Source organism: Sardina pilchardus, chromosome 11, assembly GCF_963854185.1.
Source record: "Sardina pilchardus chromosome 11, fSarPil1.1, whole genome shotgun sequence".
In the NCBI taxonomy this organism is placed as follows: domain Eukaryota; kingdom Metazoa; phylum Chordata; class Actinopteri; order Clupeiformes; family Clupeidae; genus Sardina; species Sardina pilchardus.
In genome coordinates, this window is record NC_085004.1 from 33,940,412 (window position 1) to 33,958,781 (window position 18,370).

The following is an 18,370-nucleotide window of genomic DNA, read 5'->3' on the forward strand; positions in this document are numbered from 1 at the left end:
ACTATTGTTAGGCCTACTCCACTAGGCTATTCGTTGGGCGTGGCTTAGCCACACACATAGATTCTATTTGGATATGTCCAAACATTTGCGTTGGGACCGTGGTGTGGACATCAAGTCAGTTGGCCTAGGCCTATCACTGCGTATTCGTAGGCTCGATTACGCATAGCCAACTTTTTGAAAAAAAAAAAAAAAAAAAAACTGGCCTAGTTTATTGTCCGTGACTGAGCCTTCCAAAGTTGCCTATTGCAAAAAACCCAAAAAAACAGATAGGCCTAGCCTAGTTTTGTCGACTGTGTAAAACGTAGATTGTGAGGGGTTAACATTTGTAATTGGATCAATGGATGTTCAGCCTCAGCTACGCATAATTACGTCTCTGAAGACCTCCTCAGACGACCGAAGAGTTGCCTGTCTATTTGCCTGTTGGAATCAGTAACAGGCTATCCAAACAATACCTCGTCGATATGCCTTGAGCTTATCTGTTATAGCTACAGCATGTTTCAGTCAACTTCAAAGTTAAACGATTGCAAGGTGAAACGTAGCCTACGCCTTCGGTGTGATTCAGCTCTATGTTTTCGTTATGGCAGCGGGATGCCTCAGTTGTAGGCTACACCTTTACCCCCTCTCCTCTTAAGAGTATTTTTGTTTCTTTCTTTAGATATCTTTTTTTTCACAGTGTTAATTTAAACGCGGATACATTTACTCAAAAGGCATCAACGAAAATTGTAGGAACGTTTTGCGAGTTACATCTGCGAGAATCGAGTGCACAATTGTAAGCGACGCCTTGGCGGCGCAACAGGTAAGGACCTAACTTTGTAGGCTACTGTATTAACACTGTAGCCTACGTTGTCTGGATTTTATATCGGTATCCTCGCATTTCGAGTAGACGATCAAGATGCATCAGTTCAACGATTTAGTTCAATAGATGTTGTGATGTGATGTGATCATGCTACAATTAGCTTTGTATTGCTACATAGGCTATGCCATTGTCACTCCCTTACGAATCTGCCACTTTAAAGGTGTAGGCCTATTCCGCGATTCTAATCCTATTGGGAAATTCAACCAATAGCTGGTCGGTCCTCAATTGTAGTCTACGCCCTTTGTATTGCTGAAAAATGCTGTTTCTTTTGCTGATAACTAGGAATTACGCACATTGGAGTAGCCTAAAAAACAAACCCAACAGTACTGGATAGTGTTAGGCTAGTCTGTTGAGTTTACGGCTACTTCTAAAGCGTTAGTCTACACTGGCACTGACATGAGTGCACTTGCCACGCACATCTGCGTGTTTTAAACGGGCAAACCCTGAATGAATGATTTTATGGACGGGCGCCGACAAAACGGAATTGTAATTTAAGGTCCGTGCGCACCAAGTCCACACCAAGAACGTTTTGCACAAAAGTACGCCATTAAATACAAGCAATTAGACTGTAGGCTACACAGCGATGGATAAATTCGTTGCGATGAAAAAACGTTCGGAAGAGTAAGTTGTTCGATGCCAAATTTCGCATGCATAGAGCACCAGACCAATCATATAAGGATTTCACAGGATTTCATTGATGTCAGAAAGACCATCAGCGCCACCAGTGGTTGCGTTCCTACCGAGGAGCAGCTTCAGTGTCATGTCACACATGCACTGATGTTGGATGAGGAGACTGGCTCCCAGTCTCTGCTCTTATTCATCCCAAAGGTGTTCTATTGTTGAAATCTGGACTGTGTAGGCAAGTCAAGTTCATCCACACCAATCTCTGGTCATCTATGTGTTTGTGGACCTTGCTTTGTTCACTGGTGCACGGTCATATTGAAACAGAATAGCTCTTTTCCAAAACGCTATAAATCAATTTTTTTTAATAAAACATTAAAAAGTCATGTTTTTTAATTATGTATTTCAGGTAAAATCAATAAAAATGCAGTTGTTTTGCTTTGATTGAGTAAAGATAAATGAACTAAACATAACCCGATACAGTTCCACTGAAATTACTTGGAAAACAAAATTTAAGAAAATGATTTATGAAAATTCATCCCCAAATTGTTCTCACAAAGTTGTGAGCATGGAATCTCTTCGCTAATTCTGAAATACTAAGAGTTTCTTTCACTGGAACTAAGGGGCGAAGTCCCTTTCCTGTTCCAACATGTCTGTGTGCCAGTGCACAAAGCAAGGTCAGTTTGCTTATAAGTTTACATACCATGTTCATACACATGCTAAAGTTGACTAAAAAGATGAATAAAAAGATATCTGTTGAAAATTGATCTTAATGTCCTAATTAAAAAAAATGAGGAAAAATCGAACCTTTAAGGACACTAATTGTCTTTGAATGTTCCCTGACGGGCTCTGTAGAAAGGAGAGTACACCACACCACACTATTTAGGCACCTATGTGCAAAGTACTTTGCACCTTAATTTCCAATGGGGTCACAACATGGAAACTAAACACAAAAAAGACCATTAAAAAAATAGTAAATCTGTAAATAATTTATGGACAAGCACACTGCAAAACATTAGGACAAAACTATTAGTGATCCAGTGGAATCGCTAGTGAAAAGGTGAGACGGTGCCAAAAATTACACAAGTTGTACATTTAGAAGAATTTCTCTTTAAAGGAAATTTTAGCTCTGGAATTACACCTAAAGAACTCTTATGCAGAGCACAATCAGAGTAAAACTGTGTGAAAAAGGCCACTCCACCTGAAAAATTCTTGGCAGCGCAAAATGACCTATTGTGGGAGAGAGGTTGTTGAACAAGAGTACTTTTGTTTTCATGCCTACATGGGCAGAGAAAGCCTGTAGGGTTTTGTTGAGTAGAGTTGTACTCTAACTAAACAGTGGGCTCTTTGACAAGTCTATGAAGGCTTTACAGCAGTGTTTAGGAGTGGGTTGTGGATACAGAAAAAAGGCATTCCTTGCAAGTTTCCTTTGAAACAAAGTTATTATGGTAATCTGGGAAGAGACATGATGTAAGGGATTATGTTGAATACTTATTCAGAGTTAGTTAAAGTTATGACTATTGACCTTGGTAATGCAATGCAATGCATAGTCTTGTTTGTCCATGATTAATGTGTTCACTGCTCTGTATGGTAGTATGCCACAGTTTGTCTGTCTTGTATGTCTTGGTGTCATGGGTATGCTGGCGATTACGCCGCTCCGTTAGGCATCCCTTGTCTTGTGTGGCATTTGTTATTTTATAAATGTTTTTTATGTCTTGGTGTCATGGGTACACTGGCGACCACACTGCTCTGTCTGGCATCTTTTTATCAATACATTCATTGCAATGCAGTAAAAAGTTGTAGAGAATCATCAGTGCACACACAGGCTAACGCGCAAGCTAGGGTCAAGTCAAGTCAGATCAGCTCGTGTCACAGATATGGAGCACAGAGCTAAATGAAAAATTGCATATGTTTCTGGAAGGCACACACCACATATTTCTGTAAATCGCTCAGCCCCAAAGTCCCCCTCCACCTTGGGTCTTACAGTATATTGCCAGATTCAGGACCGTCTGACCTACACATACATACATGTACATGAAATGCATGTCGAGCTGTCAGCTTGCTGTGGTGAGATACGTCAAAATCTACAATTTTTTATATGCTTTTTGTATTTTTATTACTTAAATGAATTATTCATTATTAATACATGACATTGTGGCAGATCTGGGTAGCCTAGACTCTAAGCTAAAAACCCCCCAATATATAGCATGTGTGAATGGCACTTTCAATGACCAGGATGGATGCTTCACACCGAATACCGGTGTTAGAATCAGAATTTTTAATATACCACCATATGTATTTGATTGATTACACAATGTTCAAAAAGCTGCGCCGACACTGTTTCAGACAGGACCCTTTTCAATGTTCAATGCACTTCCAAACATGCATGGTACGACTACACAGTACTGCTCTGAAGCTGCTGCACAAAGGATATTTTTTTACCCTTAAGGCTTAATTTTTCCTTAGCTAAGGGATTTATGTAGGGGTGTTGTACAGAATATATATTTACTTATGACGGTTTATTCAGGCAGTCACTTCCGAAAGTTTACAGTTCGCCGCCATCTTGAATTTAGTCATGTGACGAGCCGGAGCGGAACAATAGCCGTGTTCAAGTTCAACTCCAAATGACCTTTTGCAGCAACGACAGCTGCCGGTGGCAGCAGGGGAGGGGATACAAACGCTGCTATGAAGTTGTACACTCTCTACTTCCCGTAGTCTAGACTTGACCATGTGACGAATCACGAGGCACGGACCCGCACGGACTCTTGTGGATATGAGAAGGCATCTAAACACCTGCACACACGTCAGGGATGTAAAAGCCAATTAGGGCAAAGACCTGACGTCATGAAGGCAGGGTCTAGGCTCCGCAGTACCTCCAGACCGGCTGCTCTGTTGCGGAGCAGCCGCCTGGCCACGCCTTGCTCCCGCGATAAGTTGAGGCCATGTGATACCGACTGCCGAGTCGAAAACACACCCATCTAGACCATCGTGGACAGATTTTTAACCACGTGCATCTTGTGCTGCGCAGTCATCTTGAACGCGCCTTATAGCTGGGATGTGAATCAGTCACGTGAATACTTGCGGTAGTTTTTGACTGGAGTGCAAACAGTTGGCAACTATTGCAAGGATGTTGGATGATGATGCTGCGGAGTTTGATGAAGACTTTGAAGACGAGGAGGAAACATTTGAGTTTGATGGGCGTCCTCCTTATTTATTTGATCTGATTCACGTCACAGCTATAGACTGCCTGAATAAACTGTCATGTAAGTAAACCACCAGTGCTTTTTCAAAGTTCTTGATGTCTCGTTTTAAATGTCAGGGCCCTCAGAAGTCTACCAATAAATGGTGTAAAACAGCGATTTATTGGCATGGCTAAGCCGATGCCTGAGGCAACCCCATTGAAAATCTGTTGTTAGCATCGGCTAGCATAGCGGCAGATTTCTGAGTGCAGGGGGCAGGTTGAGATCAGCTCAATATCACACTGGAATTCTCCTTTAAATGGTTTCCCGCCCAGCACTAGTCTAAGGTTCATAGGGTTAATAGAGACCTTACTGAACACTAATACATACATGACCGTGCACATATTAATTCTGAATCGTTGAGTGTGAGCCTTGGTCGCAGTTCCAACAGTTGGATACACTGAAAGTTGCTGTAATAGGCCTGTTATTATATTGGTAGGCTTAGGTCAGTTATTATCAGTGTCTCTGTGGACAATAATGGTTTCCAACTAAGGCTGCTAATTACTCATCTAATGCTGAAAAGTCATGATTCAAAACCACCCTTGCAACTTTGGGCTGGTGGGGTCTGGACTCTGGGAAAGTCTCACAGCTTTGTGATCATGCTAACGATGTAACAAATTGCTTTACTGCACTACACACATACATGCCAGACACCAGGTAGAACAAGGTAGTAATGGAGTTTCTGAGACATTCGTCATGGCAGAGCCATAGAAACGGGGAAAGAGTAAATGGCAGACTGACCGATTTGAGGAGTGTCATAATACTGAAGCTGTAGGGGGAGTTCTGCCGAGAAACCTGTGAGCAATAAATGAGAACACTGCAAAGAAATTGGCAAAGCTGCATAGTTTACCTTTAAAAGCACAAAAACTGTAATCCAGTGGATGCTGCAGCAATGAAATTGACATCGCCAGAACATCCTCTGCATGTAACTTTAGTCAGTAGTCTCCAAACTGAAGGAAAAGGCCAATTTTCCAATGCCGAACTAACTTCCTGGCATACAGTGCATCTTAGTAATAAGTGTCATGTTTTTCTCCCTGACAGGACACAGTTTCTGCATGACTTTTGGACTGAAAGTAAAGGAAAAGACACCCAGTATTTTTGACTGCATTGTGGGTAAGTTTGACTTTTTTGCAAAAATACGTTTACCAAAAAGTATGTTTTATTAACACATATTAAAAATAGTTAAGAAAGTGCTCAATTTCTGCACACTTTCAGTCAGAGAACAGAGCTTGCACTATGCTTAAAACACGCATGCATATTCCGTTGTTTGTCTCCTGAACATTCCTCATCCATAATCCAGACGTGCATGAAAACATTTAACTCACAAGGGAAATTGTTATAGCCAGTGTTGAAACTATGGCAAACAACACTTTGATAGATAGATTCAACTTCATTGTCATTGTGCTGAGTACAAGTACAGAAACGAATTATGTCTTGTTTTGGTTTTGTTTTTGACTTGTATATTATTTAATTATTGCAGTATTTTTTATTTTTCAAAGAAAAGAAAAGGAACATTTTCCTTTATTCTTGCTAATGTTAATATGGTCTTGTTTGTATTGTTGTATTATTATTATAATATGACTACTGTGCTCAACTAGTCAGTTAGCAAGCTTTCTCCTTTCATCAACCTGGTAAGCCTAGACGAGGCCGTCATGGCTTCACTCATGTCCTCCTCATCTGATGACAGCAATAGGAGAGTATTCCACTGCCAGACTTACTCCTGGTGCCTTCATCTTTTCTTTGTCAACAAATCAGTGTATCTATAACCATTATGTTTTTAATAAATGAATTAGCAAGCTACAACTGGATGCCCACTACCATAAAACCTGTGCGCGCTCCCTCTGTTTTACATGCAAGCTAGTGTAGACGGTAGGCTACTTTTTAATAGGAAAAATGTTTCATTATTTTTCATTTACCACTATTCTTTCAGTTATTGGCACCTAGAAAAGTTTTGAAAATTAAAAAAAAAGCTTAAAAAATCAATTGATTTTGTAAAGTAGTTTTCCCTTGCCTCTTGCAAATACGGGGTGCTGCAATACCTTCAGCAACTCCCTGCTCAAATGCAAAGCGTAGACTCCTGTGTCTGGTGACTTTCAAGTCTGTCGACTGAGCCAATCACCCTGGCAAAGGCTGGTGAGGATTTTACACCGAGTGATCAATCTGAATGCCATTTGTTGCAAATAAGCATTCAGATGTCTCAGATCAATAATGAGTCTGAGACTGCCATCTTTCTTTGGTACAATGAAGTATCTACTCTAAAACCCCTCTTGTATGTGCTCTGCTCTGATTGGTTGGATAGCATGTTTTACAGCTAGTGTGGGGGTAGCACTGCTGTGAAGCGTGGATGGGGGTGAGCAAATTGTAGCACTTAGCCCAGTGACCCACAGGGGCCAGTGTGGCCACAAGTGAGTTTATAGAGGGGAGGGAAGGTGTTTCTTGTGTGTGCCAATGCTAGAGTGGACAGGGTCTCGTTCTGCCAGGACATGATGGGGATTTGCTGAAAAGTATTATTGGAAATATTATCGACTTGTTTTCACTCTTCAGTGTTGATAACATAATGAACATGAGTATAGCAACCAACCAACCATGTGTTTTAAGTACTATAACCACTGCCTCTGTGCTTCAAAATTGTTTAAAATGTTGTTTGTTTTATAGTTTGACTATAACCGCCACCATTCCGTGCTGCAAAGGTGACCCCAGAATGTCTTCAAATGGAGACTTACAAGATGTTGGGAGCTGTGAAAGCTTCTGGGAGGTAAGTCAGGCATCACATCCTTATTGTATGGACACTTGTAACAGATGTAATCAGATGGCTAATGGCAAAAAGGCTGGTCTTAATAAGGAATAACATGTTATGTAAATTAAGTATAAATGGATCTCGCCCAGAATTATTATTATTTTTTAACAAATATCAGTCAGGTTTTCGTCAACATCACAGTGCTGAAACTGCACTGGTTAAGGTATTAAATGAAATCTACTTAATTACAGTGGGGAGAAAATGTATTTGATTCCATGCTAAAGTTGCCTAAAAAGAGGAATATAAAATCATCATTTGACAATTGATCTTAATGTCTTAATTAAAAAAAAAATAGTAAAAATAAAACAGCTGAGTACACCAATTTTCTTTGTGATTGAAGAATGTATCGTAAATAAATAAATGGTCTTCCTATGTAACCCTATGGGAATTTAACACATAGGGTTAACATAGGGGCAGGCAGATTTTTATTTTTTAAGGCCAGCTATTTCATGGATCCAGGATATTATGCATCCTGATGAAGTTCCCTTGGCCGTTGGAATTAAAATAGCCCCACATCATCGCATACCCTTCACCATAGCTAGAGATTGGCATGGTGCTTTTTCCAGTAGGCCTATTAGCCTGTTTGATGCTCATTGAGCTCAATGCATATTAAACAGGCTAATTGAGATTGAGAATACAAAGTAAGGGATTTAAAACCATTCATCTTTACAAAACCTCCCCAGATCGTCCAGATTCCTAAGTCCACACTTGTGCATTCTCCTCTTTGACTCATCCCACTGTTTGTCTATGGAGTTTCGATCAGAGGACTGCAATGGCAATGTCTGAAGCTTGATTTTGTGTTCAGTAAACCATATTTGTTTTGATCTGGACATTTGATTTGGTTCATTGACCTGATGAATGATCCAATCATGACCAACTTTTAGGACCTTGGCTGAGATAGTTTTATATCCTTTGAAAATGTTCAGGTTTTTCTTGGTGTTCATGATATCATGCACCTTAATTAGAGTTCCCAAGGCCTTTGGGAATTAAAACAGCCCCACAATAGCACAGCCCCTCCACCATAATTCTTACTAGGCATGGGACTCTTTTTAGTATAGTCATTCTTCTATGTACGCCAAATACACCTTAATCGTTTTTAGCCAAAGAGCGCAATTTTCTTTTCATCTGACAATAGACCACACTCCCAGACATGTCATGGTACCATTCAACTCCTGCCATTTACATTGTTCATTAAATGACTGGACTGGCTTTAGCCTGACATGCTGTCCAAATAATCTATTAGCAGTGAGGTCACTTTTGAAGATTTTTTGGGGGACTTGGTGACCCTAAGATGATAGCGTTGTCTGTAACTCTCCAACAGTGGTTCTTATGGATTTGTTTGCCTATCATACCATCCTCCATACTGTACTTGGGGGCAAAATAGCCATGGGTCTTTGTCCAAGCATGTTTGTCACATTTCCAGATGATCAGAACCGTTTAATCATCATTTTGACAGTAAATATAGGCATTTTCAACAAAATTTCCATAGACATTCTCTTGCTTACAAATGTCAACACACTTTCTTTTTGTTTCAATTTTCTGTTGTCTTTCATGTTGAAAAATGATTAGAGGATTTAGCCTCTGAGTGACTTCATTTTCATACCATAGTGAAAGATAATGTCATAAACTACTTCTGAAAGTTCACAGACACTCTAATTTAGTTAAATAAATTGCAATTAGATAGGAAAATGCTTCTCTTAAATTTTGTACATAAGATTTTTCAGGGGTGCCAATAATTGTGACCAATGTGTTTTCGTTCAAAATATTTATTTCTTTATGAGATTTTCCTTTTTCTCAGAATAAAGTTGCTTTCCTTCCAGAGTGTATTTTTCCTCATTGTTTTCATTGTAGGAGTACAATAAATCACCAAAAGATTATTTTTATACCTATTTTTTAGTCAACTTTACCAAGGGTGCCAATAATTCTGGAGGGTACTGTATGTAATAGGCAAATGTAAATTTTATTTGTTCATGTTAATTGTGAATTTTTATGATGTGGGATACCACAATGTCGGTAACCCTACCTGTAAGTAGGCCATTTGTTGTAATATTCTACTTATGTTGGCTTTGTTTTCCCCTCTAGCCTGGGAACTACAAGAGGACCGTGAAGCGCATTGATGATGGACACAAGCTATGCAACGAGCTAATTAGCTGTTTCCAGGAGAGGGCCAAGATTGAGAAGAGCTACTCACAACAACTAAGTGACTGGGCCAAGAAATGGCGGGTCGTCGTAGAGAAAGGTGAGCTCTTTTAAGGGTGTGGGGTGCAGCTGTTTGATTTAGTTTGACCTGGAGACCTGACACGACATTGCTTCTTCAGATGAGTAACTGGTGTGGGTATAGGTTGAGGTTGAAGGTGATGTCACCCCAAAGTTAACTGGCTTATTGAAGCTCATCAAATCTTAACTTAGTAAATACTGTAAGTAAGTAAGATTGTTAAAATCAAAATAAGTTAACAAATAAATACAGTTTGAGACATACAACAGCAGACAGATTGGCATGGTGCTTTTTCCAGTCTATTTATTGGCATGGTGCTTTTTCCAGGCCTATTAGCCTGTTTGATGCTCATTGAGCTCAATGCAAAACTAATAGGCCTACCGGAAAAAGCACCATGCCAATCTCTAGCTATGGTGAAGGCTATGTGATGATGTGGGGCTATTTTAATTCAAGGTAACTATAATAAAGTTCAAGGGAACTTTATCAGGAAGCATAATATCCTGGATCCATGAAATAGCTGGCCTTTAAAAATAAAAACATATTTAAAAATCCTCCTGCTCCTATGGGAATTTAACATAGGGGTCAAATACTTAATTCCCCCTAGCATTTAAAGAAAAACATGTATTTATTTACGATACATTCTTCAATCACAAAGAAAATTGGTGTCCTTGGTTGGTTTTGATTTTTACTCATTTACTTAATTAAGGCATTGAAGAGAAACTATGCAGGATTGGCAATTTCATCTCCGGTTTCGATTTTCGTTTTTGCTCGTTTTATGCTTGCATATTTCTCTGCAGAGCTTCCCCTACAGCTTTAGCGTGTATATTTATACAGCGCCCTCCACAATTATTGGCACCCCTGGTTAAGATGTGTTCTTTAGCTTCTGATAAATTCATTTTTTTCCCCCAAATAATATAGGGCCACAATGGAAAAAAAGCGTAAAATCCAACCTTTAATACAAGTGCATTTATTTAGAAGGAAAAAAATCCCACATTAAGAAATAATTATTTTACATCAAATCATGTGTGCCACAATTATTGGCACCCCTGATGTAAATGCTTTGTACAACCCCCTTTTGCTAATAAAACAGCACCTAATCTTGCCTTATAATGTTTCACAAGATTAGAGAAAACAGAAAGAGGGATCTTCGACCATTCCTCTTTGCACAAAATCTCCAAATCATCCAACGACCTGGGTTCTCTCCTCTGCACTCTCCTCTTCAACTCACCACACAGGTTTTCAATGGGGTTGAGGTCTGGGAACTGAGATGGCCATGGTAGGAGCTTGATACGGTGTCTGGTGAACCATTTCTGTGTAGACTTGGCCATATGTTTAAGGTCATTATCTTGCTGAAAGACCCAGTGACGATCCATCTTGAGCTTTCGGGCAGAGGCCACCAGATTTTGATTTAAAATGTCCTGGTATTTCAAAGCATTCATGATGCCATGCACCCTAACAAGGTTCCCAGGCCCTTTGGAAGATAAACAGGCCCACAGCATCACCGATCCTCCCCCATACTTCACAGTGGGCATGAGGTGCTGTTCTGCATACTCATCTTTTTGTTACGCCAGACCCACTTAGAGTGTTTGTTGCCAAAAAGCTCTAACTTTGTCTCATTTGACCAAAGCACATGGTCCCAGTTGAAGGCCCAGTACCGCTCCAGACGTTTGTGCTTATGATTTTGAGTGAGAAAGGTTGTTTTCCCTGCATGCCTCCCAAACAACTTGTTGGCATGTAGATAGTGCCTGATGGTTGTTTTGGAGACTTTGTGACCCCAAGATGCAACCATTTGATGCAATTCTGTAACAGTGAGTTTTGGAGATTTTTGTATTTCTCTTACCATCCTCCTCACTGTGCGTGATGGCAAAATAAACATGCGTCCTCTTCCAGGCTTGTTTACCACTGTTCCAGTTGTTTTAACCTTCTAAACGATTCCTCTGACCATAGATATGGGCAGGTGTGCGAGTGGCTATTTTCTTATAGCCATTGCCTTACTTGTGAAGGTCGACACACATCTGCCTTACTTGAACAGTGTGTTCCTTTGTCTTTCCCATGTTGAAGAGAAATGGCCTCTGTGTCACGTCATATTGATAGCCCAGGGAAACAGGATGTTAAGAATTACTAATTAAATGTTCCTACATACTCTGATTGACTTTGTAAACTACTGTAGAAATGACAGAAATGACAGAAATACTTTAATTACATTTATTTCCTAGGAATTGTTAGGGGTGCCAATAATTGTGGAACAGGTGATTTTATGAAGAATAATTATTTCTTAATGTGGGATTTTTTCCCTTCTAAATAAATGCACTTGTATTAAAGGTTGGATTTTACGCTTTTTTTTCATTGTGGTCCTATATTATTTGGAAAAAAAATGAATTTATTAGAAGCTAAAGAACACATCTTAACCAGGGGTGCCAATAATTGTGGAGGGCGCTGTATATATATATATATATATATATATATATATATATATAGGCTATATATATATAAATTGCAAGTGTGGTTCTTCTCGTTCCTTAGGCGTCTCAGACTTCCAGATGTAAACAAGGAGCGATCGCTTCCTAGACAAACTGCAAGGCTGCAATAGCGGACAGGGACACTGGGGGCGGGAGGAAATATTACTCTTTTCGATAAAACTGGACAGTCAAGCAAAACAACGATTTCTAAGCAATATTATGACTATGAAAATGTTGCATAGGGTCTCTTTAAGATCAATTGTCAAATGATGATTTTAGATTCCTCTTTTTAGGCAACTTTAGCATGGTATCAAATACATGTTCTCCCCACTGTATGTATGGAATGGACATTTTTAATTTTGATATTAAACTTATGTTAAGAACTGTATTGCATTTTGGGGCCCTATTGCATTGAATCATATAATATTGAATTGCATTGAATCGCACCGAATCATTCTTTATTAAAATGTATAGTTTCTGAATCGTATCATAGCTTATGCATCTAGATAAGTTTTGAATAGTCTTATAAGGCAGAGATGCACAGCCCTATAGGCCACCATCAAGATGATTATATGGTTTTGTGTTCACAAGGCAACGATTTCAGTGATCTGTTTTGGTACTTGCAGGTCCTCAGTATGGTACTCTAGAAAAAGCATGGCATGCCTTTATGAATGCAGCTGACCATCTGAGTGAGATCCATATGGAGCTGCGAGAGCGTCTTGTTATGGAGGACAGTGAAAAAATACGCAACTGGCAGAAAGAGGCATTCCACAAGCAGATGATTGGTGGCCTCCGAGAGACGAAAGAAGCTGATGAAGGTTTTCGCAAAGCTCAGAAGCCCTGGGTTCGCAAACTTAAGGAGGTGAGTCAGAGCTGTACTTTACTGATTTACTAGATCTAGGGGTACATTTAAGTAGTGAAATGAAAGGACTTGGTCTCCCTAATAGGTGGAGTCTTCTAAGAAGAGCTATCACCAAGCACGCAAGGAGGAGCGGACAGCCATTACAAGGGAAACCCATGCCAAAGCAGACACCACAAAGTCACAGGAAGAGGTCCGCAAATTCTCAGATCGTGTGGAGAAGTGTACTGTGGAGACTGAAAAGGTATTGATGCATTCATTGATCCATTAAGCATGTCATTGGAATGAATGTAGTTTGCATATGTAATCAAATGTATTTCAAATAGCTTCAAGTTCATTAGAAATACATGTGGATTTGATCAATGTAGTGAATGACTATTACAGTTGGAAAAGCTGATTTTGAACACAGAATATTGATACATCTGGGGGCCCTAAGGGTCATTCCACCTCAATTCAACAAATGCCTTCTGCTGGACCATCTCAGATTTGCTTCAAAATGTTACCACCTAAAGAGTAACCATTTGAACTAACTTAGCCGAAATATTAGCTGTATAATTAGATTACAACCAGATTAATAACCACTTTTATTTAAGGTTTACATTAGAGTTCTCAAACTAAAATGAAATACAGGCCATTTGCCAGGTGGTCTTCTAATAGTGGGGCCAGAGCAATAGTCATTATAGGAAAAACATATTGTTCATCATTCAAACCTCTGATAAATATAGCTTGTTGTGTGCTGCAATTTAACGTTGGCCTATAGTATCTTTATGCTTCTATGAAGTTAATGGCTAGCAATTATAGCTGTAGTTCACACAATTTGTGCATTCTGCTATGTAGCACCAATTTTTTTGTTGTCCTACCGACAGTGCTTGGTTACCTCGTATGACAGGGCCCCATGAATCTGTGTTCTTTGTGGAATTAGAACATAAAAGACTGTTTCTACTTTAGATTTTTTTCACTGACTTTTTCTGCTACACTTTGCATCAGGGATTATAACACCTTGCTCTTTCTTTTGTGGGTTTAAAATGCTTGATACATACAGTTTTTGCTTTTTCTTAGACAAAGGATCGCTATGAGAAGGCACTAGAAGAGTTGAACCGCTGTAATCCACGCTATATGGAAGATATGGAACAAGTCTTTGAGATCACTCAAGATGCAGAGAAAAAGAGGCTCTGCTTTTTCAGAGAAGCTATGTTGGACATCCACCAGCACCTGGATCTCTCCAATTGTGACAGGTATTAACGCATGGAACGTTATGTGCTGAAAAATAATTTAGGCAGCGGGTCAAGTCTTCTGTCATTAATATATAATGCTATAATATTTGGACAAAAGAAAAATGTGTAAATGGGTTTTTTAAGCAATGCCATGGTGATTGCATGAATGTGCCCATAATCAACCCAAAGAGTTGACAACTTCCAAAACTATTTTGTAATGATCGGTTTTTACTGGCACCCTTAAAAGTCTTGGGCTGTCAATCGATTAAAAAAATAATCGAATTAATTAACTCTGTGATTAATTAATCTAAATTAATCGCATATGTAATTTTTGCTGTGAAAGCAGCAAATTGTAAATATTTAAATTCAAGTCAGCATTAGTGACATTAAAGTTCAAAAACTCTTATTACTTTCACTGTTCAAATAATGGCCATAACAATCTATAACCTATATGCTGAGGAAATGAATTCAAAAGGGCCTCAGGAAGAAGTTTTTTTCACATACAAGGCATTTCAGGCCACAGTTTTTAACCTAGGGGCTTCAGTGTCAACACCGTTTCTTTGCATTCAGGTATCCAGTGATATGCAAATTCCATGCTGCATTGCAGAGGACTTTATTTTTATCAACACGTTATTTTGATCAGCACCATCAGGCCATCTAATGTTTCATTTATTTTAATATTGACATTTTCTTCTACCATAAGGCGATGAATCATGGGACAGCTTTTTGGTCAATGTTGCTGAGCGACACTGCCATTGAGAATGGGCAACGTGATTTCTATCAGAATGATTTGGATGCTTGTGGGCAACGTTTTGAAAAAATGAAAGGCCGATCATCAAAAAAAAAAAAAATTAATCTGAAAATGTTCAATAAAGATAGCAGCATGACTATCCACCTTATTCCTTAACCCGGAAATATGTATGGTTCCGATACTGTTTTCAACTTCCGTTCATTCTGTTTACATGCGTTCTCAGTATTCTAACTAGAATATGCTTCAACTTGGATTTATTTTGAAATGTTGACAATTCTGCCCTCAGCATGGATATACTACATAATATATAACCAACATAAAATAGAAAAGTTTACTTTTATATGTGTTATATGTTAAGCACTGTCAACTGTCACATTAAAATAGATACAACGCAGCTTCACCGGAAATATAACCTGCTGAGGCGTCATGGCGAGTGGCGACGCCCATTGTTGGCTGCAGAATATCATGAACAGCAAGGCGAGAGAAAAAGAGAGGCTTCTAAAACGTTTTCGGCAACCTTACAAATCTGTTTGAAATTGTACCTATATAAGAGGAGATATTATTGTAACTCCCCCAATGGCAAACATTTTTTAGAAAATATCATATCATATCAACTTTATTCAAGACACAAAGGTACAACATAGAGACAACACAGTACAAATATGAATAAATAAATAACAGTACAAGACATTTAAGAATAAAGCATATGATGCGTCATTAATACAACCTATACAGACAATGGGTCCAATGTTTCCAAAAGCAAGATGTGTACCTTGTGTCACTCTTAGAAACCTCCATCCACTATGGAGACAATAACCACATTCTTAGACCCTGTCAGTCTGCACATGAATCTATACATAACAATTCTTAAAACAGCATTAAAAGTGGGCACATACATTAGATACAAACGTTAGATACAAACATTTCACTGGCACTACTCTACCTAGGAATTTTAAGCACAATTCTCAGTGCATCATTATAAGCCACTTTAAGTTTTTTCATTTTCGACTCACTAAAATTACACCACAGGTGGGCAGTATACAGTGGAGTGCAATAGGTTTTAAAGAGTGAGATTTTCACATCAGTAGTGCACATGTGAAATTTGCGTGCCAGCATGTTTGCCTGCCCATACAGTTTTCCACACTGATGCTGCACATCATCATCATCACAGAGGTCATCTCTTATCACATGTCCCAGATATTTAACTTTCTTTACAACCTCTAGTGTTTCCCCTGCCAATGAGAAAGAAGGATAGACACACTTCATATCCTCCTTGGTTCTGGCAATCAAAACCAGGCTCTTCATTGAGTTAAATTTTATATAAAATATTACTCCATATTGAGAACATATTCTAAGTTGCTGCAGGCCAGCACTGGAGGGGGACAGAACCACCAAATCATCAGCATAGAGCAAATGATTAATGAGACTATCCCCACCAAGCAGCCAGTTCTACAGCCCTGTAGTTTCTTAGATAAATTATCCATGTACAGATTAAATAGCAGCGGAGACAAAATTCCGCCCTTCCGCACTCCATTGGAGACATAGAAGGGTGTTGATGTAACCTGCGTTGTGTGGAACCACCGCGGTCCAGCCCTGCACACGCCCGGACTCGAACCCGCGAGACAGCAGCACCTCGGATCGGGAGTCGAGCGCGCTAACAATCCAGCTAAAAGCCCAGGCTACTAGCTTTCATGCCAGCAGCGCTCTTGAAGTGTCGGGGAGTGAGGTTTACTAACGTTCCACCGCATAGCTAACCAGCTAGCACCCGTTACACTCACCCCCCTAAACCTCACTCCCGATCCGGGTCACGGCGGCAATGTAACCTGCGTTGTGTGGAACCACCGCGGTCCAGCCCTGCACACGCCCGGACTCGAACCCGCGAGACAGCAGCACCTCGGATCGGGAGTCGAGCGCGCTAACAATCCAGCTAAAAGCCCAGGCTACTAGCTTTCATGCCAGCAGCGCTCTTGAAGTGTCGGGGAGTGAGGTTTACTAACGTTCCACCGCATAGCTAACCAGCTAGCACCCGTTACATTGACAAACTCCTCCCCCATCTAACTTGCATAGTTTGATGAGAATATCAAAACTGCAATATCCTGATTAGGTAAGCGGGAACACCACGCTCATGCAGTTTACCAAACAGTTTTCCATGATTGATACGATCAAAAGCCTTTGACGCATCCAGGAAACACATGATGCTGCATGATCTGTACCTATGGACAATTTCTTTAAGTGCATGAATACACAGATCAGTTCCATGCTTGTTCTTAAAACCAAACTGATTATCTGTTGACGCTATGTATTCTGCAAGCCTATCCATAAGGATCCCTTCTAGTACCTTGGATAGTATACTTGCAAGTGCAATAGGTCTATAGTTATCTATACTAGTCAATTTACCAGTCTTATTTTTAACTACAGGTACCAGCAATACAGATAACATGGATCCAGAAAGTATGCCATGCTTCGTTAACCCAGAAAAGCATAGAGCGAGTAAAACAGAAATACTTTGACTAGCGTATTTCAGTTGCTGTGCTGTTATTTTATCCTGCCCACAGGCTTTGTTCATTTTAAGTTTATCAATAGCGTAACATACATCCTCTGGCCTGATGACTACACCATCAGTGTGAGGTATCTTGCCTATGTTAAACACATCACTCTTCACACAGTTAAAAATGTGGTAACACTTTACTTGACGGGTTCATTCATAACACATTCATAACAGCTGTCATGAACTGCACATGAAGCATTCATGACTGATTCATGAAACATGACTCAACATTCATACCAACACTTTCATGAATGTGGAAGACAAAACGACGAAAACTATGGCCACACCTCCTGGAATCCTGCCACGCAGAATTCTGGTGTTAAGGTCTGTTGTAGATTCCCCTGCCCCATGGAAATCATTATGCACAGTGTTGAGTTTATCCAGATCTTGAATAGCTAAAAATGTCTCTTGCAAGCACATCACATCAGCATTCTCAAAGAGCTTGTCAATAACAATGCGTTGGGCTCTCGCCCCAGCACCCTGACCAAGTTGCAGACCACGAGAGTTATAAGACACAACTCTCATAGCAGTTCATCATTGTTTAACATGCCTGGGACGTCCTTGGCTCAGGCGCACTCATCCCTGTGTCAAGTGGTGCTTTAACACCTGCCCCTACCGCAGCCCTAGGCTTGCGATTCTCATAGAAGCACCTTACATAGGTCCCTTCTGGCCACAGCTGTGGTGCATACATCTCTGCTACTTCCTTGCATTCCGCTGTAACTTTGAAAGAGCTGTAGCGAGTATACTCAGTGCCAATCTTCTGACAAGTCACATCCCTTGCGAGTTGTTCTTATAGATAACTAGCCAGAGT

General features: G+C 39.9%; 1 protein-coding gene across 4 annotated transcripts in view; it reads left to right on the forward strand.

The window, feature by feature from the left end:
* Window positions 1-332: 332 nt before the first annotated feature.
* Window positions 333-18,370, forward strand: part of pacsin3 (protein kinase C and casein kinase substrate in neurons 3) — a 28,374-nt gene continuing 10,336 nt past the window's right edge. Inside the window, exons 1-7 of one of the 4 annotated variants that reach the window (XM_062549114.1) lie at window positions 333-796; window positions 5,758-5,829; window positions 7,372-7,471; window positions 9,596-9,752; window positions 12,814-13,049; window positions 13,135-13,290; window positions 14,106-14,281. In XM_062549114.1, coding sequence (XP_062405098.1) covers window positions 7,418-7,471; window positions 9,596-9,752; window positions 12,814-13,049; window positions 13,135-13,290; window positions 14,106-14,281 — 779 coding nt within the window. In that variant the 5' untranslated portion in view covers window positions 333-796; window positions 5,758-5,829; window positions 7,372-7,417. Of the gene's footprint in view, window positions 797-2,135; window positions 2,155-4,719; window positions 4,741-5,757; window positions 5,830-7,371; window positions 7,472-9,595; window positions 9,753-12,813; window positions 13,050-13,134; window positions 13,291-14,105; window positions 14,282-18,370 lie in introns of those variants that run through there. The other 3 variants (XM_062549118.1, XM_062549115.1, XM_062549117.1) reach the window with 3 other exon arrangements.